This window comes from Sarcophilus harrisii, chromosome 4 (assembly GCF_902635505.1).
Source record: "Sarcophilus harrisii chromosome 4, mSarHar1.11, whole genome shotgun sequence".
NCBI lineage: Eukaryota > Metazoa > Chordata > Mammalia > Dasyuromorphia > Dasyuridae > Sarcophilus > Sarcophilus harrisii.
Window position 1 is genome coordinate 194,130,961 of NC_045429.1, and position 27,706 is coordinate 194,158,666.

Consider the following 27,706-nt stretch of genomic DNA (forward strand, 5'->3'; position numbering starts at 1 on the left):
CCATCATCAGTCTTACTGACCTATGTCTTGTCATTGGACCCAGATGACTTTGGAGGAGAGAGTGAAACAGATGATTTTTAATAGTTTTCCTCACTTAAATCCAATTCACTTGCAAGTCAAGTCATCACTCTACTGATATCATTGGTCCTCTTCCAGATTGGAGGAAGAGCAACAAGAAGCAAAGAATTGGACATGCCCTGCTCAGGAATGGTTAAACAAATTATGGCATATGAAAGTAATAAGATATTGCAGTGTCATAAGAATTGAGAAAGGTAATGGTTTCAGAGAAACCTGGAAACTGGCACAGGCTGAAGTGAGTAGAACCACAAGAAAAATTTATATCATAATAATGTTGTAAAGACAGACAACTTTATGAGAATACAAGGTATTCCTCAATTGATAAATTGTCAAAAGATATGGACAGTTTTCAGATGAAGAAATTAAAGTCATTTCTAGTAATATGAAAAAATATCCAAATTACTATTGATTAGAAAAATGCAAATTAATACAATTCTGAGGTACTACATCATAACTCAGATTAGCTAAGATGACAGGAAAAGATAATGATAAATGTTGGAGGGGATGTGGGAAAACTGGGATATTAATATGTTGTTGGTGGAGTTGTGAAATGATCCAATCATTCTGGAGACTAATTTGGAACTAGGTCTAAAGAATGATGAAATTGTGCATTCCTACCCTTTGATTCAGCAGTGTCTCTACTGCATCTGTGGCCCAAAGAAATCATAAAAGAAGGGAAAGGACATATATGTGCAAAAATGTCTGTAGCAGCTCTTTTTGTAGTGGCAAGGGACTGGAAATGGAGTGGAAATCAGTTGGGGGATGGCTAAATAATTTATGGTATATGAATGTAATGGGATATTGTTGTTTTATAAGAAATGATGAGAAGACTGATTCTGAAAAAAAAAAAAAGACTCTCGTGAACTGATGCTGAGTGAAGTGAGCAGAACCAAGACAACATTGTATACTAACAATAAGATTATGTGATGATCAATTATCGTGGACTGACTCTTTTCAGAAATGAGGTGATTCAAAGCAATTCCATTATACTTGGGATAGAAAGTGCCATCTGAATCAGAGAGAGAACAATGGAAACAATGTATACTGAAACATAATATTTTCACCTTTTTTGTGGTTTGTTTGCTTGTTTTTTTCTTTCTCATGGTTTTTTCCTTTTGATCTGATTTTTTTTGCCAAATATAAAAATATATTTTAAAGAATTGCACATATTTAATCCATATCCAATTGGTTGCTGTTTTGGAGAGAGGGGAGGTAAGAGAGGGAAAGAGAAAAATTTGAAATACAAAGTTTCACAAAAATGAATGTTGAAAATTATACATATTTGGAAAAATAAAATGCCATTTTTTAAAAAAGGAAAAAAGACAAACAACTTTGAAAGACTTGAGAATGTGATAAGCAACTATGATAATAGAGGACCAATTATGAAATATGTTTGTTACCTACCTCCTGACAGAAAAGTAATAGATTCAGAAAACAGAATGAAGCACATATTTTTGCATATATATAATGAGGAATTATTTTGTTTATCTATGCTTATTTGTTATACAAATTTTGTAATTTTTTCAAATGGGGGAATTGGAAGGGTGAGAAAATCAACTTATGTTAATTAAAATCAATTTAATTTAAAAAACCAAAGCACAAAAGCCTAAGGCCAGCCTTTCTATCTAAGTTATACTCTGTTTTCTTGATGACATCTTTCCTGGCCTAAACTCAGATGCTAGATTTGAGCATACACTGATTCACAAGAAGAAGAAAAGCTTATCAAAAAATATATGCAAAAGTGAGCTATCCCCTAAAAAGGGACCTGTTTAAATGGTGCTTGAGATGCATGATTAGATGAAGTTCAGACCACACTAATTTATTCCTTTGTGTGTATGGATAAAGGGAGATAGTAGTGAACAATGAGTGCATGGATTGGCAAGACAGACAAATTTAGGATATCAAATTTTTCCTGTGCTTTGTTGACCCCAAAAAGAATATCGCTAGGATCTATTCACTCCCTCGCAGAGGAGTGGCCTTGTGCTTTTGTGGGTTTTTTTTTTTTTTTTAGTAAAATGGGTTTTTAATTAATACAAGTTGATTTTCTCACCCTTTAGTTCCCTCACTGGGAAAAAATGATAAAACTTTTGGGACAAATAAACATAGGCATGTCTGTGGTGGTTTAGGGTAGAAACATATGTCAGGATAGGGAGCAGGAGGTGGACAGGTTGGATGAATTAGGAATTGTAATTAAGTTTATGGTCTTTAATTATCTCTGGTGAGGGGAACACATTTCATGGGCAGAGAGAGAAACAGAATGACTTGTCCTTGTTACTGTTCAGTCTTTTTAAGTCATGACTGATTCTCCATGACCTCATTTGGGATTTTCTTAGCAAAGATATAGAGTGGTTTGCCATTTCCATCTCCAGGTCATTTTATAGATGAGGAAACTGAGATAAACAGGGTTAAGGGACTTGCCCAGAGTCACATAGATAGTAAGTGACTGAGGTTAGATTTGAATTCAGTAGATGGGTCTTCCTATATCTAGTCCCTCCTCCTTGCTCCCAAACAGGATGTTGACAAAAAACAATTCTGAGCCAAAAAACATCAGAACATGTATAATCAACATTCTGTTGCAAGGACACATCTAGAAGCCATTCTTTTATGATCATATCTCACCAAGAGAAGTGTTGACTTTTGTTCTCTGAGGAAAAGGATTTTATTTATATGTGTGCATCTCATCACCTGAAGTTGCTCAAAGAGTGATGGTTTTACTTTTGGTTACAGGGATTTATGATGATTGTCTAATAAATGATGAAAGTATTAGGAGGGTTTATAAAATGTAATGGTGGAGGGAGAACCCTCCCTCTGATGATAAGGAGAACCCACTCATAAGCTCACAGGTATTTAGAAATATTGAAATATGTATATATGTATATGTAAATGTACAAGTTTGTGTATATATACATTATATATATATATGATAGCAAGAACTGGGATAGAGTATAATTATGATTTTTATGCTAGGGGAGCTTTCAGTAAATGATTTCTACCCAAGTAATTTGTAAGTTTTTCTGCAATTTATAGTTTAAGGGTATTGAATGTGGCACTGAAAGGTCAACTGAATTGGCTTGGATCACCCAGTCAACATATATATATATATATATATATATATATATATATATATATATATATATTTATCCTCTCTATATATATATATATATATATATATATATATATATATATATAGAGAGAGAGAGAGAGAGAGAGAGAGAGAGAGAGAGAGAGAGGCAATATTCTAGCTCAGATTTCCCTGCCTCCAAAGCCAACTCCTTCTTCACTATTCCACATTGCCATGTTCATGTATGTATGTGTGTATGTATATATATGCAATATATATACATGCATATACTTATACATTTGCACATATCTATAAAATAACAACACACACATATATGCATAACATACATGTGTGTATGTGTTTCCATGCATGTTTGGAAATCATGAAACATATGTGCACATGTGAACATATATGTGCACATATGCTTGTACATATTACATATTTATGTATTTCTATCTCTATGTTTACAGAACAATTAAACATATGTATATATGCATATATACTTATACACATCTGCATGTATTTATGTGTTTCTATGTATATGTTTATAAAGCAACTAAAATGCATATAAATGCTTATATATATATATTTATATACTTCTATATATATATTTATAAAATATCTAAACAAAAATCTCTATATATCTATATATGTCTATCTACACACATATACATTATATTATGTATAATAATTATATATGAATGCGAACTTATATACATGCACCTATACACATTTATTAGGTATATTATATATAAGTAATATTAGTATAGTATAGAAATAGAATTATATAATTATGTTACATCTATATGCATATGTCTATACACATATAAAGATTATATTATTTATAATAATTATATATAAATGCAAACTTATATATACATGCATATGTACACATATATTAGATATATGTAGTTAATATTAGATGTTGTATAGAAAGAGTTATATAATTATGTTATGTGATATATTAGTGGACAGTTGGGTGACTTAACTGATAGTGCGCCAGGCCCAGAATCAGGAAGATTTGAGTTCAAATCTGGCCTCACATACTCGCTAATTGTATGATGCTGGCAAGTCACTTAACCCTATTTATTTTAGTTTCCTTACCTGTAAAATGAACTGGAGTAAAGAAATTACAAACTATTCCAGTATCTTTGCTAAGAAAACCCAAAACTCAGACATGAGTGAAAAAAGATTGAACAATAACAACAATATTTAAATATATAATTATTCAATAATATACTATTATATATAATATTAGTTTACATTTATATAATGATTTATGGTTTTCAAAGTCCTTTATGTCCATTACAGAATTTAATCCTCACAACAATTCTCTGATGTAGCCACTATCTTCCAGATAGTGAATTTGAGGCTCAGAGTGTTTAAATGAGTTGCCCAATCACACAACTATTAAGTAGAGAAGGCAGGATTCAAATTCAAGTTTTACTGACATCAAGTCAGCACTCCATTTCTTATACCAGACTGCCTCTCTGAAGGTAAATATGCATCCATGTAGATTTTGTTTTTCTCTTTGTACTGGCAGAAATCAACTTTATTTGTGTATAAATATCTATATGTATACCAACACTGTATGTCTGATGCTCATATCCATATGTATATACACATAACATGTAGATATAATTATAATTTACACATATGGATTCAGGTATCAGAGTCTCTTGTTTCTAGGAGCCAGTTCAGATTCCTTTGTTTCACATTTAAAGGCCTTCATATAATATGAGAATGCTCATATTATATATTATATTGCATAGATATTTACACTTCTATGTATCTAGACATCAAATGTTATGGTTTCTAGCTGCTAGTACAAACTCCTCTAGTTGGCATTTAAAGTCTTCTGCAATCTGATTCCAAATTACCTCTCCAGATTTATTACACACTATTTTCCCTCATGCAGTCTACAATCCAGTCAGCCTTATCTTGCTTTTCCTCACCCAGAATTTTCATGTCTATGCTTCCATCATGTTTGAATAAACTCCCTTCTTACCTTTGTGACTTATGCTTACTCTTTTTCTTTAAGGTTCAAATCAAATGCTATATTCTTCATAAAAGCCTTTTCTGATTCACCTCCAACCTCTGAAATTATTTGTGATTGAATCCTTAATATTCCTTCGTCTTTATTTTGCACATATTTTGTATGTATTTATATAGCAGCCTCTTGGGGCTTTATCCCCAACTTAGCCCTTGAAAGTTTCAGGTTTGGTCTCAAGGGAGCAGTTTGATCCCATTTTCAAGGTATATTATGAGTCTGCATTCTTTTTTTTAAAATTTATTTTATTTTTAAAAAATAGAATAAGAAAAAAGAAAAACAGAAAAGGAATACAAAACAAAATAAAACAAAAGATATCATTGAGTCTGCATTCTTAAAAGTATAGATTACCAGCCCTTACCAGTGCATTTACCTTTAATGATCAGTCAGAAGGCACTGGAAAACATTTCCTGAATCGAAAGAGTAACAGTAATTATAAAGCATTCTGCTCTACTCAAACCCTACTCCCATAAATCTGGTCTAAAATTTTAAATGATATCAGTGTGAAAATGAGTTCATCCATAAAGAATACTGATGGAAGCACACAAGCAGGGAACATATATGATCAAGGTATTTCTGCCTCTAGCACTGTAGAACCTCCATGTACTTTCCCTTCTCATGGTTGTTCATGGGTTTTCTGGAACTACTTCTCTTTAAATCCATATTTGCTTCTCTTCTCTGTTACCAAGGGTCACACCCCTTAAAGTAGTCTCTTGAATTGGTTCTCACTGGGCCTGTTCCCTACTATTTCTCCTCCTGGACAGGAAGCTAGTTACTCCTGCAAAACATCATTGTTGATGGAGGTATAGAAAAGAGAGGAAATCCTTTGGCCATCTTCTGGTAAAAGTAAAAGAGGAAAAACAAAGAGCTGATTTCTTCAGCTCTAGCTGCAAGGAACTGCGCTCTTCAGAGCTATAGCTTACTTCCATTGATCACCCAATGATCTTATCTTACTTTCTAAAAAGCCTGCTGCAATTGTGAGTAGGGAGGTGGCCAAGCCTTAGCAAGCCAACATCTGCCAGTTGTCGTTCAGTCACATCCAACTTTTTGTGATCCCATTTGGGGATTTCTTGTCAAGGATATTGGAGTGACTCGCCATTTCTTTCTTCAGCTCATTTTATAGATGAGAGAACTGGGGCACTCTAGATTAAATGACTTGCCTAAGGTCACACATCTAATAAGCATGGGAGGCTGGATTTGAACTAGGGAAGATGAATTTCTAAGGCTCTATCCATTGTGGCACTTATTTGCCCCATCACACTTGACTGAAGACTTCATACCTTTACTTACATCTCTGTTGCATGATGAACAACTGCTTGTCTCCTTTATTTCTCTTCTTATGTTCTGATTTCAATTAATTTACAGGGAAGAGTCAATTCAACCAGGAATCTCCTGATAAACTCTGCCTACTACAATTATAAATGTACATCTTATCTCCTACACGAAAGGGAAGCTTCTTGAGGGTTGGGATTGTTTAATCATTGAATTTTCAGAGGATAGTACAATACCTAACACAAAACAGTTAGCTGCTAAATCAATGCTTGTTGATTGCTTGGTATATATATATATATATATATATATATATATATATATATATATATATATATATATATATATGTATTTCTAGGTAAGGAGTATATGTAAAGGAATAAAGGAATCCTCCTGCTTTTGTTTTAGCATTCCAAAAATTGGACTCACAATCTGGCATTATGAGTTTTCAAAATGTTTGCTAGCATTGGAGGTAATCTTTTTGAGGACAGGTACTGTCTCACTTTTTTATTAGTATCTCTAACATCTCCTGTGATGTCTGGTAAATCATAGGCACTAAATACATGTTTTGTCTGTTTATTAATTAATTAATTCATTCATTCCTCCTTATGTGGTAACTCCCTTTGCCTCATTCAGGCAGATATTTCCCTCAGCTTGCTTGGCAGTCTTCCATTTTTCCCCTGTTGGCATACCTAAACCCAGCTTATTTGGAATTGGAATCCTCCTTGTATGGATCATAAACCTGGCACCTATTATTTCACCTTTGGGCACAGTTCATCAACTCTCCTGAATTTTTATTGTCCATATGGGAAGTTCTATTAGCTCCCCTGTGGGCAACAATACAACTTCCTCATTCATGAAGTAGCCAGAGTAGGAAGCTATAGCTTTCACCAAAATATCAATATATACTAAATGAAATCATTGGGGTCCTTCCTGGTAACATTTAAAAGGGAACATATTGATTACAAGGAATCCTTGGTGATTCCCAGATAAGTAGTGTATGTTGGAAATAGTTTGGATATAGGTCACTTGGAAGTTCATATAGGAAAGTTTTTGAATTATTAATTCTAACCAGGCAGTTGGAATTGCTTCTTTGAGCAACTAGTTTTCAAAATTTTGAACCCTGAACAGAATGAATTTTGACAAAAGAGCCATCTGAGAAATACAGGACTCATAGCATTTGAGACACTACAGCATAGTGGAAAGGACAGCAGACTTGGAGTTAGGAACATCTGGATAAAAATCTTGCCTCTGAGACCTACTAGCTATATGACCATATGAAATTAACTGAACTGCTCTGAACTTCTGCTATAAAAGGAGAATCAAAATATTAATAACACTTATCTATTAATAACACTTATCTCATGGGATTATTGTGAGCCTTCAATGAAACAATGTGAAGCTCTTTGCAAACTTTCCTCTTGTCTCCTTTTCCCATTGCTAACAACTGAAAAAATGGTTACTCCTTCCAGCTTCTAACTTGTTTCCCCCAGAAGTCTTCAAAAAACAATCTTCAATATCCACATTTCAGCATATCACCAACTGGTGAACCCTGAGATAGTATCTGCTGGAGTTTCTCATTTCTATAGAAATATAGGTGTTACATTCCCTATCCACTCCATAGGGTATATTGGGTCTTGGGATCATGGTATATCCTTCCTACTTTTGGAGGAGGTGAACAGGGATATAATACTTCCAAAGGAAAGCCTTAGATATTGGGAAGTATACAGTAAACTCAAGTCTGTTGGTTGTTTAGAGCTGTCTTGGCAATAATTATTCTTCTTTTCCCTCTCCAGGACAGTTGTAGCTGGAAGTGGGAACCAATAGTGATTTCTCAGGCTTGGGTAATGATTGCCCTACTAGGTTTTACTGTAGTACAAGATCATTGTGCTTTGCTTTTCTTAAAATCCTACCATGGAACCAGTAACTCCCTGAGAAGTCTAGGGGGATCATTAAACCTTATGAGCAGCCCAATGGGATCAATAACTTCCCTTTATCAACAAGCATTTCAAAAGTTAATAATGCCTCAGTCTGATTTTATTTTCCCTTCCATTACATGGTTGGTATCCCAGAAAGGCTAAAAGAAACTGAGCTATTTTTCTTGTAATTTTTATTCCTATTTTCTTCCAACCAAACAAATTGTATTTTTGTTTTTGTTTTGTGTCTGAACTGATTCCTAGCACCTCCTCTGCATAACAATAATCTGTCATCACTGCTTACAAGACTGGTAATGGCTGAAATGCAGTCTCCAAGGATAGCAGGAAGAAAACGAGGCAGACCCCCACTTCACTCGGCACCTATGAAAATGGCGGTCCACAACCTTTACTCTTCTTCTGCCTGTTCCTTACCAGTTGTGAAGATCCCAAAGAAAAGAGGCCGAAAACCTGGGCACAAGGTATGTTTCCAATGCATCTTTATTCTGAGGCTGTCTTAGATGGACACAATTAGCATCAGTGTGGAATTAAAATGTGAAACACAGTGAAAGGTGGAGCAGGCCATGTAAAGTTTGCAAAAGAGAGAATAAGAATTTGTTCTCAATGCTATGTTATCACCATATCTCATTGTTACAGCATGTCTGCTTAATGTGTAACAAAAATAGTATCTCCTTTCTATATGTCAATTAAGTGGTACAGTAGATAAATTACTGGGTTTGGAGTCATAAAGATTTATCTTTGTAAGTTTTTTTAACTTTGTAAGTTTAAATCTGTCCTCAGACACTTATTAGCTGTATGACCCTAGGCAAGACACTCAATTTTTTCACCTGTGAAATGAACTGGATCAGGCAATGGCAAATCACTCCAGTATCTTTGCCAAGAAAACTCCAAATGAGATAACAATCAGTCAGACATGACTGAAACAATTCAATAACAATAATCTATATGTTGCTTTAAGAATAATAATGCTGTTTATTTTATTCGATCCTTACAGCAGTCCTGTTCTAAGGTACTCTTATTATTATTATTATTCCCATTTTATATACTAGGAAACAGACTTGGGGAATGAGTCTTGCTCAGGGAGACAACGGCTTCTAAATGTATAAGATGAAGTATGAACCCAAGGCTTCTTATTCTATGTTTAACAGTTTATCTCTTATAGCATCAATATAGTCAAACCAATTTTGGGAGTGGGGAAACTGAATTAATAATAGATAAGGTAAGATCAGAATAGAGAAGATTTTGAGGCAAACATTTAAATCCATGTTTCTAAAACCATCACCTAAATTAGCCTTTCAAGCAAGAGACCATTACCTGACTTCTTACAGGAGCTGTTTTCAAAGCCATCATCCAAAATGCATTTGTCATTTATTTGAGTAGAAGCAGATGATGTCTCTCAGACAGTTATATAAATAATACTATCAAGGCAATGTCAAGGAATATAGAAGAGTTTTCTCAAACTCAGCTCAACCAGGGACCCCATGAGGAAAACATAGTTCATTAATTCACAACTTCCTGCTTGCATAAAGGAAACTCTAATGTCAGGCTTGGCTTCTCTTTGATGAATTCCCAGTGATTTGGAAGTGGAGAAAGAACCAAATTCTCCGATGTAATCCCAGTCATATAAACAAACTCTAAACCAGGGATGGTCTTCTTCCATCTGAGAAGAGAGCCAAGTATTTCTAAGAGTCTCTCTGGAAAAAAAAAAGACCATCATACTGACCATTCCTGAACATTTTCCACTTCAAGTAGATTCAATTCAGAAGCTTTCTTTTGTCTGGAGAGAAGAAAAGATTTAGGCATCCATCTTGAGATTTGAACACTCTACCCAAATGCAAATTTCCAATTAACTTCCATAGATTTAGGAAAATGTATGGAAATTATTTCAGGTTTGCAGAAAGACAAAGCCTCTGGAAAGCCTGAAATGAATTCAACCTCATCCCCTTGTGATTCTTAAGGAAGTAAATGCAGGGAAAAGGAAAAACAATATAGAAAAAAAATGTGTATATATATATATATATATATATATATATATACACATACATGCATATACACATGCAAATAAAGGTTACTCAAAGTTATTTAAGGGTTATTTATGAATTTTTGAATTCAGTTGTCTGATGAGATAAATTTGCCTTCAGACTCTTGATGATTTTTCTTGGACTGGATAACTTCTTTCTTTGGCACTTTATTTTAAATCTTATTTTAAAAGATACTCTTTCAGAGCTGGTATCAAACTGATATCATTCCTCCTAGCTCTCTTTCTTTTTTCCCAATAGTATTTTACTTTTCTAAATACATGCAAAATAGTTTTCAACATTTACCTCTGCAAAACTTTGTGTTCCAAACTTTTCTCTTTCTTTCCCCTCCTTCCTCAGACAGGAAACAATATAAGTTAAACGCATGAAATTCTTCTAAACATATTTCCATATTTATCATGTGGTGCAAGAAAAATCAGATCAAAAAGGAAAAAGAAAAACATGAGAAAGAAAAAAACAATAAGCAAATAAATAATAACAACAACAAAAAGGTAAAAATACTATGCTTTGATTCACATTCAGTCTCTCTATGTGGATGGCATTTTCCATCACAAGTCTATTGAAATTGCCTTGAATCACCACATTGTTGAAAAGAGCCAAGTCCATCACCGTTGATCATCACATAATCTTGTTGTTACCCATCTCCCTTCCTCAACAGTGCTGAGGTCTGACTATCCTACCCGCATGCTTGGAGCAGAACAGATTATTTATTGATCCAGGGAGCAAATCCAGGGACTGGAAGAAAAGCTGTAAAACTGGCTCCTCCTACACCCTTGGGAGCTGTGGCCCATAAATAAAAAATGACAACGAAGATATTCTTTATCACAACCAAGAAAATGGAAATTCGCTCCCTAGCTTGAGCCCGACTGCATGATTTTCCTTCTTTTTAAAAACCACCATTTTCAGTCATCCTGGCTGTTATCACCATACAGCCAGCTGGCCTTTTCACTGTGTTTCACATTTTAGTTCCACTTGGGAGGCATTGTTGGGGGCATTTTGGGTGAGGGAGAGAGCTTCTGAGACTGGGGTGGTCCAGGTGCTCTTCTTTACAAAGAAGGCTAGTCATTCCCATGTAATCAGACTTTGGGATCAAATGAAGTAACATGGTGCTTTGCAAACCTTAAAATGCTATGCAAATGCTAGCTATTATTATTATTTTTAACAACAGCAACAACAATAATGTTAATAATGATGATGATATTTATTGGGCAGCAAGCCCTATTACTATGGATTCTTCTATGCAAATCCAGGTTTGCCTCATACACAAAGATGCAAATCATTTATGATGACTGGTGGTGGGGCTCATGTTCTAGGGTTTTTTTTTTTTTTTTTCAAATAAATGGATCATTTTCCTCTTTGGTCCTGAGGAGAAGAATTCTGTGCAATTGAAAAGCTTAAGACCCCTGGCAAGAAAATTATATAGTGACTCCTCACTTTCCCAGATGTCACCTATTGAGCAACCTCAATTCTTTGGAACAATGCCCAGAATCCAGATGTGAACAAACTCACCCCTCCCATTAATTATTTTGGATGGTAGTCTGTCTAAAATGCATTATATCCCTCACTAACACCTTAAACAGGGCTTTCATAGCGTAATTAAACATTTTCTTATTGATCCAATCATTCTTATAAACATTATTCTTTGTACTGATCTGTATTCATTTACCTTGTTGGTTTCTGAGACTTTTTATGTATTGAAGGCATATAGTTTACCCTCCCCCTTGTCCTAATTACTTCATTTATTGGACCTTTTCTTTGCAACATCTGTTTAAAAATCTTTCTATCGTGCATTAAAAGGTGGTTGGGCTAGGATATGAATTTTAGAAAAAAAGCTTATCTTCTTTCCAGTTGCTTCTTTTCCCTAAAGCAAAAAGTATAGGAACAATCTGGTTAATGAAATTGCTATCTATTTTTTGAATTAATTTGTGGGATTTTCAATAGAACTTCAACAATAGTTTTTTATTCCAATTAAGAAAACTGCAGCCCTTGTTTCTGGCAGCCCCAGAACTATTTTAAGAAAGGATGATTTATTATAAAAGACAAAGTATTAGTTATGTGCATTTATTTTGGTATCGTGGGAAGGTGCAACATGATTTTTAGGCCTGGGATCAAGGACTCCCTCTGACATAAGCTGTCTTTATGACATGTTTCTGTGTTCCAAACAAATTTTTAGAATTATTACTCAGGAATAATAATGCTCAGACTGAGCTGAGTCTGGCAAGGGATGCTAACAATCAAAATAAAAGGTCTTTAAACAGAGGTCACATGACTATTTATTGAGTATGTTATATTAGATATTCTTTTTTATCTATGGAGCAAACCACTGAGATTTCATTCCCATTCTCAAACTGTGATCTGTGAAATGTCAGAGAGTCACTGACTTTTACTGGTAAAGGGAGTTTCCTCACCTGGCAATTCCTTATACTATTTGAACCATAGCTCCAGTCCAATCCCCCTGTTCCTTTTGACACAGTGAACATGAGGAGTAGGATAGGAGAAAGTGCATGATCCTACTACTTCTATTCAAGGTGATGGAAACTATTTTACTTTCTTTTTTTCTCAATTTCAGCCTTAAAAGAAATGAGGTTCTTGGACAAAGTGACTACTTGTGACCATGGGAATCTAGGGTCTTAATGTCTGAAAATTGAAAAATTGAAAATTGTTCAAACACTTATTTCACTTTCTTGCTTCAATTTTTCCAATTTTTTCTTGATATTTCTGTTATCTTTTGTATGGCTTATGCTGGTGCCTAAGAATCAATTATTGAATTGTTAAAATTTCAGTTTTAACACTTATAAATCAGAAATCAGCAAATGGTTCAAATCAGATCACAATTTATTGTTTTGATGAATAGACTTAAGAAAATGATGGAGAAAAACGTTAATAATGGTGTTCCTGCATACATTTTTTTCAAAGAGCTGATTTTTAACATTTATTAATATGTCCCTACATAGGACCTAGGAATTGACCCCAACTCTCCTGATCTCATGACCATAGATAGATTTAAAACTGAAAGGGATTTTAGAGACTATTTAGTCCAGTCCCTATACTTTATAAATGAGGAAAATGTGGACCAGAGAAGTTCATAATTTGCCCAAAGCCACACAGGTGAATCAGAAGCAGAATGTAAATCTTAGCATTCTGACTCCATATTCAGGACTCATACCACAGCTCTCCAACCCCAAATTTCTTGTAGCACAACATGTGAGTTATTACAGAACAGATGGGCAAAAAAGGTTTTTTTTGAATTTTAGCAAAGTGGTAATTTGCAGCCCAAATTTAAATTCATTCTGATTTTTAAGAGGGCAGGAGTGGAGGGTGGGAGTAATTAGAGAATAGTCTGTTTTCTTTGGTGTGCAATCCACTTCATCTATAGCTTTTTTTCTCTCTGAGATACTACGTATAGTGATTAGCCTACTCCTGGCAGGTCTATTAGGCTTTTTTTTTTTTTAAAGAATTGTATTTTGGCAAGTTTATTTATTTCCCCTTCTTGGGTTCTTTTCCTGCTGAAGGAATAAAAAAAATAGTGTGTTATCCTTTTTGTCTACACAGATGATATTACGGAGGCCTTTATCTAGTGATGGACTTGTGCCAGTTCTATCTTTCCACCTTTCCATGTTCTCTTTTATATGGGGTGAGAAACCTTGACCTTGGGATCCAGAAGCTCTATACTGCAATCTAAGCTTGGTTACTATGAGGAAGTTAGCTTAATGCCTCAGTCTTCTGATCTGTAATAACATAACAATATTGATGACAATGACAGTTGGCATTTCCATAATGCTCTGAATTTAAAAAAAAAACATATTAACTTATTTGACCCTCACAATGACCCTGGGGCAGTAAATACAATTATTATCATTTAAAAGATAAAACAGAGTTTAAGTGACTTTCCCTGAATCATATAGCTAATAAGTATCTAAGGCAAATTTTGAATTCACTCTAGATTTCATATTCTATCCACTCTGCCACCTAGTTGCTGAGCATTGTTATCCCCATATGCAAAATGAGGATAATAAAACTTACATCATGTACCTCATAGGATTGTTACTTAATTTTTTTGGAGTGGCAACTGTGGTTAAGTGACTTGTTGAAAGTCACACAGCTAGTAAGTCAAGTGTCTGAAGTTGAATTTGAACTCAGGTCCTCTTGACTACCGGGCCAGTGCTCTACTGTGCCATCTAGCTGCACCTGTTCTTTCTTATCATGATTGTTATTACAAAATCTCTGGTATAAGTTGGTAGTACAATCTTTTTCCAGCCCAAGAAAAATCAAACCAATCAACAAGCATTTATTAAGTGCCTATTATTTGTCCTTGGCAAATAAAAAAGACACAAAAGAAGCAATTCATATCCTTGGGGTTTCCATTTTTCAGGGAGATTACATTTATCCATTATTTTTATACAGAAAAGATAAATATGTGGTATTTTGGAGAGGGAGGACATTTACATCTGAGAAAAAGGAAAAGATTCATATGAAGTCTTATTTGAGACTGGAGAAGTAAGAGATTCTGAGTTTGGGAGATAAAAGGAGATACATTCCTGTTATTGAGGAAGATTAGTACAAGGGAACAGAGATGGAATGTCTTCCCCAAGGAAGCAAGGCCAGTATAGCTAGACATGATTTGTGAAGGGGGTGACATATAATAAGGTCAATATGGTAGGTTGAGACTTTATTGTAAAAGGCTTTAAATTTCCAATTGTAGGAAGTTATATTTGATTCTAGAGACAATAAGCAGGTTGCACAGTGGATAAAGTTCAAGGACTAGACTTGGGAAGAGTTAACTAATTGAATTTAAATCCAGTTTCAGACACTTAGTAACTATGTAATTCTGGGCTAGTCACTTAATCCTATTTGCCTCAGTTTCATAATCTGTAAAATGAGGAGGAGAAAGAAATGGCAAAACACTATCATATCTTTGTCAAAAACCACAAATGATTAAAAATGACTCAACAACAATAAGGAGTTCACTACTGAGACAAGTGATATTATTAGATTTTTTGCTCAAGAGAAATTGTTTTGGCAACTATATGGAAGACAGATTGAAATGGAGAGAAACAAAAAGCAGGGAGACAAAATAGGAAGCTATTGCAATAGTCCAGGTAAAAGGTAAAGAAGGCCTGAACTAAGGTAATGGCTTGAGAAGTGAGGAGTCAAATCCAAGGGAATATATATCAGTGGAAACAATAAAATTGAGTATTTCATTGATTATGTGAGATGGAGAGTGAAGAGTTGAAAATAATGTGAGGCTGCAAACTTAGGAAGGATCCTGGAAGAATTATGGTTGTTGTTCAGTCATTTCAGTCATGTCCAACCCTTCTTAACCTCATTTAGGGTTTTCTTGGCAAATATATTGGTGTAACTTACTATTTCCCTCTCTAGCTTATTTTTCAGATGAGGAAACTGAGGCAAATAGAGTTAAATGATTTTTCTAGATTCATTCAGCAAATAAGTGTCTGGGATCAAATATGAATTCAAGTCATTCTGGATTCAAGTCCTGTGCTCTATCCACTGAGCTACCAGCTGTCCCTAGGATGAACAAAAATATGGATATTTGGAAATACAGAGATTATATGATTTACACAGATGAAGTTGTCCCTTTTCTCAGTTCACATTCATTCATTCAACAAATATTTGTAGTCCTGTTCTGAACCAATAGCTGCATAAGCTTCTGGTAATTGTAGTTCTAGGTCTGCAAAGAAGCTAAATCATCATGATGTCTGGGCTGAAGGAGCCTGGAAAATTTGGAATTAGTCTCTCTGCACAGGGTAGGGGTTGAGAGTGAGGGAAGATTGGAGAGAGTGGAGATACAGCAGCAAAATGGGAGGATTTTTTCAAGAAACCTAATTTCGAGCATGAAACTATGGGAAGCTTTTACTTTCAGCTCCACTTAATTAACAAGTCTTCTAAAAAGGCAGAGATTAATCTTTTCTGAGGAAATGCAAGATGTTGGTGAATTGTCTCCTTTCCTTCTCCATTCTCATTTTTTTTTGTTTGAAAGGGTGAAGGTTTAAATCAAAAGTCCCTTTTTTTGTTCAATTATTCCTTATTATTTAATTATTGCTTTAAATCTGGATTTTTCCTAGCTAAATGATAAAATCTCTCTTATTTCTGCATGTATATCTTTAACTTAGTAGAAAATAGATGAAACTTTTTGTTGTTTGAATACCCACAGAGATATTACAAGTCAGAGAAACTTATCTTTGGGGGAAAATTGTTAGGGAATTTCTGCTGTAATTAAAGACTTGAATTATTATTATTTATTAATAATCTGCATTAATAGCTTTCAAAAAATCACAGAAAAAGATACATGAATTTTAAAAATTCTTAAAATTCTTACTTGATAATAACAATAATAATCTGTATTAAAAGGATCCCAAAATATCAGGGCAAATGATGAATGAATTGCCTAGGCTTACAGAATATTAACTAGCTATGCCCCCAAAACTTTGAATATAGGTGGCTTAACCAATTTCCACTCCTTCAAGTTTTTAGAGAGAAAGGTTAAAAAATAAGAAAGGCATTCTCAATTCTAAGTTTGAAAGGGCAGAGACAGAAATGATTTGAAAGATTCAGCCCTGTCCTTCCTTTCAGAAGAGAGGGGATGGTAGAAAAGTGTGAAGATCATTTCTTCCCACAATTTTACTTACTAATTTGACAAAATCTCTTAAGTTTATGTATTTTATGCCTATGCCAGATTAGTACTCTGATTCAAACATTTTATTTATTTTCTCCATGTGACTGGGTGGTTTGTAGGATAACTTTATAACAGGATCACTTCTTTTTCTTCTTCTACTGATTCTCAACCAAGTCCATCATAGTTCCCCTTTTCATTAATAGAGAATTACTTGATTATATCTGTTTAATATATCAAATTATCCTCCCTTCCTTCCAATCTTTTACTCATTCTACAAATGAGAAAATTAAGACCCAGAGTTTTATTTGAGACCACAAAATTTATTAGTAACAGATTCAAAAATAGTAACTCATAATCTAATATGCTTTCAACTATACTACAATTTGAAAAATTCTGGGATTTGATTTGTGTGAATGCTCTATATACAGTGCATATTTTAATTTCCCCACTTAGCTTTTGAGCCTTTTTTTGGTTTAAATTTATTATTTATTTTAAACATTCTTCTTAAACATTTTAAACATTAAACAAAAATATTTATAGCAGCTCTTTTTGTGGTGGCAAAGAATTTTTCACTTTATTTTTCTTGCTTTTTTAATATGGATAATATGGAAATGCTTTACATGATTTTGCAAATTAATTAATATGTTGCTTGTCTTCTCAGTCAATAGGAGAGAGGTACAAAGGAAGAAGAAAATTTGGAACATAAATTTTAATATATGACTGATTGCAAAGTGGAGTGAGAAGGACCAGAAACTTATTGTACCCAATGATAGCAATATTGTAATGATTATTAGCTATGAAAGACTTAGCTACTCTGATCCAGGACAATTCCAAAGAACTCACTTTGCATCAACTCATATGGATCTTTTCATGTTATTCTGAAGCCATCCCCTTTGTCATTTCTTGCAGCACAATAATGCTCCATCATAATCACATGCCACAACTTGTTCATTTATTTCCCAATTCATGGGCAACTTTTCAATTTACAATTGTTTGCCACCACAAAAAGGGCGGCTACAAATATTTTTGTACATATAGATCCTTTTTCTTCTTCTCTGATCTCTTTGGGATATAGATCTACTGTAGTACTTCTGGGTCAAAGGGTCAGTTTTATAGTCCTTTGGAACATTGTTCCAAATTATTCTTTATAATGGTTAGCCAGTCCACAACTTCAACAATTCATTAGCACATCTATTTTCCTTCATCCCCTTCTGCATTTCTCATTTCTGATGGTTCCTTAGAGTAGTTTTCATTTATATTTCTCTAATCATTAGTGATTTAGAGCATTTTTATTTGACTATAGCTTTGATTTCTTTTTCTGAAAAGTACCTGCTTATAACCTTTGACCATTTGTTAACTAGAGAATGGCTTTTGTTGAATAAGGTTGACTCAGTTCTCTATACATTTGAGAAATGAGAACTTTATTAGATAAATTTGCTGTAATTTTTTATATTACTTCTATGTCTATGGAATTTTTTAAAGCAAAATAATTTTCCTTAGTTACCTCTTTCAATTAAGTCTATTTTTGCTTTTGCTTTGTCCAAGATCATAATTGCTACCCTTGATTTCTTTATTTCAGCCAAAAGTATAATATTCTGCTCAGCCCCTTATTTTAATTCTATGTATATGTCTTTGTGTTTCAAATGTTTCTTATAAATAAAATATCATTGAATTCTACTTCATAATTTATTCTGCTATCTGCTTCTGTTTTATGAGTGAGTTCATTCCATTCAAATTCATAGTTATGATTATTATGTATTTCCTTCTATCTTATTTTTCTTCTGTTTATACTTGTCTTTCTCTTTTTATCCTGTCACTCCTCAAAAGTCTATTTGAGTTCTGACCACTGTCTCCCTTAACCCACTCTCCCTTTTATCACCCCCCCCCCACATTTTTTTCTTATTTCTTTATATCTTCCTTTTCCCAATTGGGCACGATATTTCTATACTCATCTGAATGTATGAACCAATTTCAATGCATTGAACCAATTCCAATGTGAGATTCAAGCACTGTCCATCTCCCATACACCATATTTCCCCTCTAAATTATAAAAATTCTTTTTTATATAAATCTTTTATGTGAGAAATTTTTCCATTCTTCCCTTTTCCCTCTTTCTCTTTCTCCCAGTGCTTACCTTTTTCTCTCCCCCCTCATTTTTTGAGATCATTCCAACATAATTGACTCACATTCATGCCGTGTTTCTATGTGTTGTTTAGTTTTCTGACTTTTTGTGATCCCCATTTGGAGTTTTCTGGGCAAAAATATTGGAGTGATTTGCCATTTCTTTCTCCAGTTCATTTTATAAAAGGAAATTGAGACAGACAGGGTTAAATGACTTACCCAGGATCACATCAGTTAGTAAGTATCTGAGGCCAGATTTAAACTCAGAAAGATGAATCTTCTTAAATCCAGTCTTGCCCCTCTATTTACTGTCACCTCATTACCCTTTTGTCTATATAGACATCTTTTAATTAAGCCCTAAAAATGATAAAAGTTCTTAGGATTGCAGGTATCATATTTCCACATAGGAATGTAAATGGTTTAATTTTGTGGAATCCCTTATGATTACTCTTTAATGTTTAACTTTCTATGATTCTCTTGAGTCCTGAGTTTGAATGTCAGATTTTCTATTGAGCTCTGGTTTCTTTTTCTTCAGGAATGCTTCATTAAATAGCCATTTACCCCCCTGAAGAATTATATTCAGTTTTGCTGGGTAGGTTATTCTTGGCTGTAGTCCTACTTCCTTTGCCTTCCAGAATATCATATTTTAAGTCCTTCACTTCTTTAACATTGAAGTAGCTAAACTGTGTTCCTGACTGTGTCTCATTATATCTGAATTTTTTTTTCTGGAAGCTTGTAATAAATCTCCTTATTCTGAGAGTTCTGAAATCTGACTATAATAATCCGGAGAGGGGGGTCATTTTGAGGTTTTTCTTTTTCAAGAGTTGATCAAGATGCTTTGTATTTCTATTTTACCCTCTGGATCTACACTATCAGGGTAGCTTTACTTGACCATTTTTTGAAATATAATGTCTAGGTATTTTTAAAAATCATGGTTTTCAGGTAATCAGGCTTAAATGATCTCTTCTTGATCTATTTTCCAAGTCAATTGATTTTCTAATATAATATTTCACATTTCCTTCTATTTTTTCATTCTTCTGACTTTGTTTTATTGTTTCTTGATGTCTTGTGAGGTTATTATTTTCCACTAGTCCAATTCTAATTTTTAAGGAACTATTTTCCTCAGTTATCTTTTGTACACCCCTTTCCATTTGGCCTGTTCTGCATTTTAAAGAGTTCTTTTCTTCAGTGAATTTTTGTGCCTATTTTACTATTAGGCCAATTCTGTTATTCTCTTCAGTACTTTTTGTGCCTCTTTTACCAAGATGTTAATTTTTTTTTCATAATTTTCTTGCATCACTCATTTCTTTTACCATTTTTCTTCCATTACTCTTCTCTCTTTCTTTAACTTTCAGATATTGTTGAGCTTGTATTCAATTAGCATTTTTCTTTGAGGTTTTTCATGAAACTGTTTTCACATTATCTTTTTCTGAGTTTACATCTCAGTTTTCTCTGACATTGTAGGAATTTTTTATGGTCAAGTTCTATTTGTTTGTTTGCTCATCTTTTCAGCTTATTTCTTACCTTTGAACTTTGTTAAAGTTGGGCTCTCCAACTTGGAACACTGTCACAAGCTTCAGGCTTTTATGTGCTACTGTTTTTAGAGATACTTCTGGGGGTTTACAAGTTTTTGATGTTTCCAAGATAATATGATCCAGGCAAAAGAGTAGCCATTGCTCTTCTCATCTGTGTGCTGGCCTTTAGATAGAACTCCTGTCCCCCTGCATGTGTATTTGTTAGCACTCCCCTTGGCCTTGGAATTGAGACCTAATTCCCTCTTTTCCTTCAGCCACTGCTCTCCTGCTAGCACTCCTTTATACACTGGAACTATGACCAGGGTCCCTTCTCCCTTGTGTCTTACTTTTCTGGCTTGGGACTGCAACACAGAACTACATATGAGTAATAGAATTGACAATCAGTGCTGGCTATACACAAGGCCAGCAAAGGGTCCCCTGTAATATCTTTCTGTCTAGTTGTCCCACCCCCTTACTGTCTCTAAGATGAGAGCTCTTGAAGCTGCAATTAATAACCTCATTGACATTGCTAAGGCCTATCCACATTTTAATAGATAATTTTATGAGTTTCATCTGATGATCATGTTCATCCCCAAACTTAGATCATCCTCAGGCAACAGGCAACCTTTCCAGTTTGCTAAGTTCAGTCAGAACTTCATGTCCACTGGCATAGCTTTTTAAAAGCCAATATCACCTCCATACCACATAATACATATCAATCTCATGCTATTGCCACCAACAAATATTTGATTTATTAATATAATATCATAATGCATTACTTTTCCTGAGATGAGCTAATGATACTCAATTTCCCAGTATGTTTTATCCTAGACAACTAGACTATTACAAAAGAATTTTTTTTAGTTTTATAATGTTGAGTATGTCTTCTTTTATCCTATGTAAATATTCTTTGTTCATATATTACAGTAATCATGTTTTGAAATTTAAAGAAGGGAGCCCTGCCCTTGCTATAAAACGATGAAATAAATTAGCAACAAATAATACCCAAATATTTCCTTTTGGAAATTTGCATGAATGTGAGAGATAATAAAACTTGTCAATGTTTTAAATACTTCTCAGGCATGTCTTTCAATGGTTGAGGTCCTTTGAAAGGGCATTACATCCCCAAGTGCATGGTAAGGACATCTAAGGTTAGCTAAGTAACAAGAGTGATTTGCAAAGTTGTATTTGTGGGAGCTAAGGGTTAAACTGCCACCACTGAATTATCCTCTATGTATAATGTACATGTGTATGTGTATATAGTATGTATCACTGTTCCTTCTGATCAGTATCAATGTCATACTACTTCAGTCAATAAATAGTTGATTTATTGATCTTATTTGTGCAATGTATGTATATATATATATATATATATATATATATATATATGTATGTGTATGTATCTGTGCCTATGGCTATATATGTATATATAAATTTATAAACACATGTATTACACATATACATAAATGATGCAAAACACAACTTTAGCATCATGTAAGTAAATGAAAAGGGATAAAGTGCCAGGCCTAGAGTTAGGAAGACTCATTTTCCCAAGTTCAAATTTGATCTCAGATACTTGCTATCTGTGTGCCCCAGGTCAAGTTACTTCCTTGTGTTTGCCTTAGTTTACTCATCTGTAAAATGAGCTGGAGAAGGAAATGACAAACAACTCCAATATTTTTGCCAAGAAAACCCCAAATGGAGCCATGAGAAGTCAGACATAACTGAAAAATGACCGAACAACAATCAGCATAACCACAATTATCTCATTCATCCAAACTAGCCATCTTGGAGTCATCATTGACTTCTAATGCTCATTCCACAATCCAAACTATTGCTAAACCTTGTCATTTATACACGTACAACATTCCCTTCTCTCCATTCACATAGCTGCCACACTAGTCCTCCAGACCTTTTAAAACTGTAAGTCACAATCCCATATGGGATTGTATAACTGAATGACCTCCAATGTGGAGGTCATGAAATTATGATTTATTATTAGTAAATATTTGATTTGTATACATATTTTATATATCTATATATCTGGGGTTGTGTAAAATTTCTTGGGCAAAAAGGTATTGTAAGTGGAAAAAAGTTTAAGAAGTTTAAAAAGTTTACGATATAGAATTACAGAGATAGAGATGTAAAGATTGAAGTAAACATAGGGAAATGTAAAGCTAAGAGAAGTGAAAATGGTGGTATATAGAGATATACAGATTGAGAGTTAGGGATGAATTCTAGTACCTTCTCTAGCATTGTTTAACTCAACACTTCATGAACTTTAAACACTCCATCTAAAATTTACTCTTTTAGAATAAGACAATAAGACTGTAAGTTAACTACTAATATTTCTATGCAGTAGAGGTAGGTAAATCTGGGACATTTATTAGTTTCTTTAAGTCTGTTTAGTTTAGTTGTGTGTGTGTGTGTGTGTGTGTGAGAGAGAGAGAGAGAGAGAGAGAGAGAGAGAGAGAGAGAGAGAGAGAGAGAAAGAGAGAGAGAGAGAGAAAGAGAGAGAGAGAGAGAGAGATTGTCCACTCAAACTCATATTAAGTGATGTTCTTTTAGTTTAAGGAGCTTAAAAACATTCACTCTATTGATATGGTGTTGGCTTCCATAGTTCTTGCCTATTTTTTGCCTATTTAAACTTGAGATAATACCTACAAAGCATTCTTTCATAAATATCACTTACTCATACTAATATTGTCCTTTAGAGCACCTTAGATAAGCAGCACTTCTGATAATGATAAAGCTACACAGTTCCAGTAAAACTTTGAATTGTGGGTTCATTTATCCCTGATCCCTTGTAACTACTCTGTTTCCCATCATATTCTAGTTGGACCCTTCCTCACTATTTGGAATTTCACTTCAATTTGAGAATTTTGTTGTTGTTGATTGGTTGGTTGGTTTTTGTACAATGATCAGCACTATTCTATGTATTCCAATCAAACTAAACAATTCTTGACTGCCATGTTGATTTGCAGTTGATTTAACAAACATTGAAAACCTGGGGGGGTCATTTCCATAAACAAGGTAACTTGGGAAAAATTCATTCATTCATGCATGACATTCAGTTTTCCTCCAGAGAAAATAACTTACACAGGATCTTAGTAAATAATCATTTGCTTTTAGATTGGTCTCTGCACTGGCATTTTAGTTCACAATGGAATCCTATCCTAGTGCCCCCACTCTATTTTTCCTCCTCCCCTCCAGTTTTAAATGAGTGATCCTTCCTCCCCAGATCTCTCATACTGATCTAGATCATTTCTAAGCAATTAGATATTGTGAAATATAACATGCATAGATATATGTAATATATATAACTTTGTATAAGTATATTATAATTGGCATAGAAATTGGCTTTTTTTGGGGGGGATCTTATCCATCTTCCAAATGGTTATTCACTTCCTAGAATAATTATTAGGTATCTGGGCAGCACAGTGGATGCTTGACTTGGAATCAGGAAGAGCTAAATTCAAATCCTGACTCAAATACTTATAAACTTGTGAACCTGGGCAAGATAACTAATTTCTTTTAGACTCAGTGTCCTCATTTATAAATTGGGATAATAAAAGAATCTACCCCATGGGGCTATTGAAAGAGTACAACGAAATAGCATATGTCATACATTTTGTAAACTTTCAAAAATTGTTTAAATACTAGCTATTTTTATTATTGCCACTAAACTACAAGTTCCTTGAGGGCAGGACCATATCATTTTTTTCATCTTTGCACTCTTGACACCTAACGATAGCATCACTCTCCTTCCCAGGTGATAGGATATAAAATATGTGGAAAGCATTTAATAAATGTTTGTTTGTTTTGTTTTTTGTTTGGCCTAATTGAGCTAAAAGTCATCAAGGAAGTATGGCACTGAACAGTAGATTGATATGGAACACAAAGTCCAAATTGTCCAAAAGTTAAATGTTGGGTCTCTTAATGCAAAGAAAAGATGAGCTGGCCAGAGGGTTCCACCCTCTTCAGTTGCATTTCCAGCTGGCAGAGATGGGTACTTTCTCCTTCTGTTCCATTCTCACCATGATACTATTAACAAGGCAAAGCACAGGCTCCTCTGGCAGCCATTGGCAGCAACGCCCTTTACACATATCGTGTTGGATGCATTTGATTAAGGTTTTGCATTTCAGATCAAGGTGCCAACTTCACCAGTGCCTGTACAGGATTGTTGGCTTTGAATGTGTTCCCTAGATTGCAAATTGATTAGCTACTGTATGTCAGGGCAAGGCAGCCTGGGCAGTGAATCTTCTTCAAGTGGGTATGACTGCCAAGAAAGACTCCCCTCCTCCCCTCCTTGCTCTTCATTCCAGGCCGTTTGTTCGGCTGCAGCCTATTTGAGTTTGTCCATTAAAAACAAAGAAAAATCACCTGCCAGGAGAACAGCTTGAACAGATTGGGGCAGAAGTTGGAGCTCATCATTTTACAAGTTGGAAAGGCTTCAACTTTCGGTCCTGGGGTTTCCAAATCACATCCCTGCTCCAAGGGGAGAATCAAAGGTAACATTTTTAGTGAGAGGGCCCTCATTGCCTATCCCTCCTCATTCATTACATGGCCTTCACCAGCTGAGCAGCCTGATACATGCAGGGAGAAATTTTACTCACTGAAAGGCCATCCAAGTGGAAAGTTGGTTCACTTTCACTGAGCCTGAGTGGCACTGTGGCAGACTGGGACATTTAACAAATGAACAAGCAGACAATGCCCAAGTTGCTGTGACCAGTTCCCAAAGCACTTTGGGTTCACTCATTTGTTCACAACTGCAATCTCATTTTCATTATTTTGGGAATTATTTTAAAGTACTTTATTTTTATGGCCTTTAATTTTGTTTGAATGTCCAGCTTGTATTATGTTGAAAAACCTATTAATAGCAAATTCTTACTCTTAATGCTTTGAATATTTTTAAAGCAGTCTCGTTAGACACAACTATATAAATAGCTAGCTAGTGGTAGTGATTGTAATTCTTTTGTAAAATAAATTTTATGGCTATCTTTTATTTTCATATTACTTACCTTTACAAGTCACCCTTTATAACAAAAAAGACACCAGTTTAACAAAACTAGTCAATGGACTAAAAAAGTCTGACATTACATCTAGAGCTCCATACTCACAATATGGAGCCTTTTGTGAAGAAAGTGGGAAAAGGCCTTTGAAAGGATTTTTCATTATAATTTGGCAACATTGAGCTTTTTTTGTTTTATACATCTTTTTTCCATTTATATTGTTTGAGTCATTATGTCTATTGTTTTCCTTATTATACTTACTTTACTCTGCAACAATTTGTCTTTTTTAATGTTACTATGTATTCATCATTTCTCACAGCATAGTCATTCCTGTGTTGAAAAAAAATCCCATTACATCATATATCACAAAGTAATGTTAATTGTTAATCATTAATCTTTGTTCCCCCCCCCCCAACATGTGAGATTAAAGGCAAAATAAAGAATGGCTTGACTTTAGAGTAATTATTACGTGGAGGGTAGAAGATCAGAATTTGACTCTTTGAGATTCTGCAAATATTTAAGTCTAATGAGTTTTTATTAAGCACATGCTTATGTTGGAATTATAAAGACAAAAATGAAGAAGTTCCTGTCCTCAAAGAGTTTGCATTCTATTAGATTACCAACAGAGAATAATATTTAACAGAGAAAACCTTCAATTCTTGTTACCTTGGTGCACAGAGTTTGATGATAAATCATCCTGAATAAGTAAATTTTTTGTTCCGTGTTTAAGGTTCCAAGCAAGACATGGAGGTTGGCCTCTTTTTATCACAGAATATACATATCTCAGGACAAATGGCTAATCCTAGTAGCCTTGATTGTCAGAACTAGGCACAGGAGAATAAATTTCTCCCTTTGGGAAATGGTTCCTATATATATTTTCACAGTAGAACCATAGCTCAAGAGTGAGATGGGACCTCAGAGACCATCTAGTTCAGTCCTTTCATTCTACAGGTGAGTAAATCGAGGCACAAGGAAGTTAAGTAAATTGCCTGGAGTGACATGTGTCAGAAGTGGAAACCCAAGCCATCTGACTCCAAAACCAGTTTTCTTTTGATTGTACCATGCCTCCTTTATCAGGAAAGAAGCAGACAGTCAGCAGGGATATGGAGAGCATCACACTGAAGGTCTACAATGATCCTCTATGATTGAGGACTTGCAGGCTAATTTATATTAACCCAGGGCTCTAGACTGTAGGGTTTAGATGACCCTAGGAAATGATCTTGAAGATCATCTAGTCAAACTTCTCATTCTACAAATGAGGAAACCAAGGCCCAGAAACATAAGACAATTTGTCATTTAGAAAATTTCTGAGCTAGTAAGTGCTAGAATGAGCATAAGAACCTAAATGCCTTAACTCCTAGTACGTTACTTCTTATTATTTAAACATCATCAGTTTCATGGGAAGCCTTAGACAGTCATCTGGAATTCTGTAAATTCTTTTATTTATCCTCCAGATAAATAAAGAGGTAATAAAATTAATGTATTCAAACCACCTGGCCCAGAAGTTAATATCCTCAGGTATCAAAAGAATTGGCAGTTAGGATTACTGAGCTATTGTCAGTGACCTCTGAAGCCCCATGAAGAGTGAGAAAGATACTGCAGGACTGAAGAAAGTCAAATATTCTCCCCATTTTCAAGAAAGCAAAGAGGATGGAGATTTTCACTTTGATTCATTGAAAAAATTCTAAAATGCCCTATTAAGGAGATGGTTAATGATCATCCAGAAAAGAAAGCTGTGATCCCAAAGGACCAACATCAAGAACAGGTTATGCTAAATTAATTTCTTCCTCTCTCTTCCCTTGCTCTTTTTTTTTTTATTAAATAGAGTATCTGGACTGACAGACTTGAAGAATGCTATAGTTTCAGTTTACTGAGATTTTAACAAAGAATTTCACCAAGTCTCTCATGCTACTGAGCTGTGGGGTTAGATAATAGTTCAGTTAGGCAGACTTGGAACTATTTGAATGACCAGAAATCAGTTAGCCTCTCCTAAG

At 34.5% G+C, this 27,706-nt stretch overlaps 1 protein-coding gene across 1 annotated transcript in view; it reads left to right on the top strand.

Annotated features, from left to right (window-relative positions):
- Nucleotides 1-8,641: 8,641 nt before the first annotated feature.
- The window catches only part of SCML4 (Scm polycomb group protein like 4), an 86,154-nt gene continuing 67,089 nt past the window's right edge, over nt 8,642-27,706 (top strand). Inside the window, exon 1 of the mRNA XM_023503148.2 lies at nt 8,642-8,853. Within this exon, the coding sequence (XP_023358916.1) occupies nt 8,689-8,853 (165 nt within the window). The 5' untranslated portion in view covers nt 8,642-8,688. The remainder of the gene's footprint in view (nt 8,854-27,706) is intronic.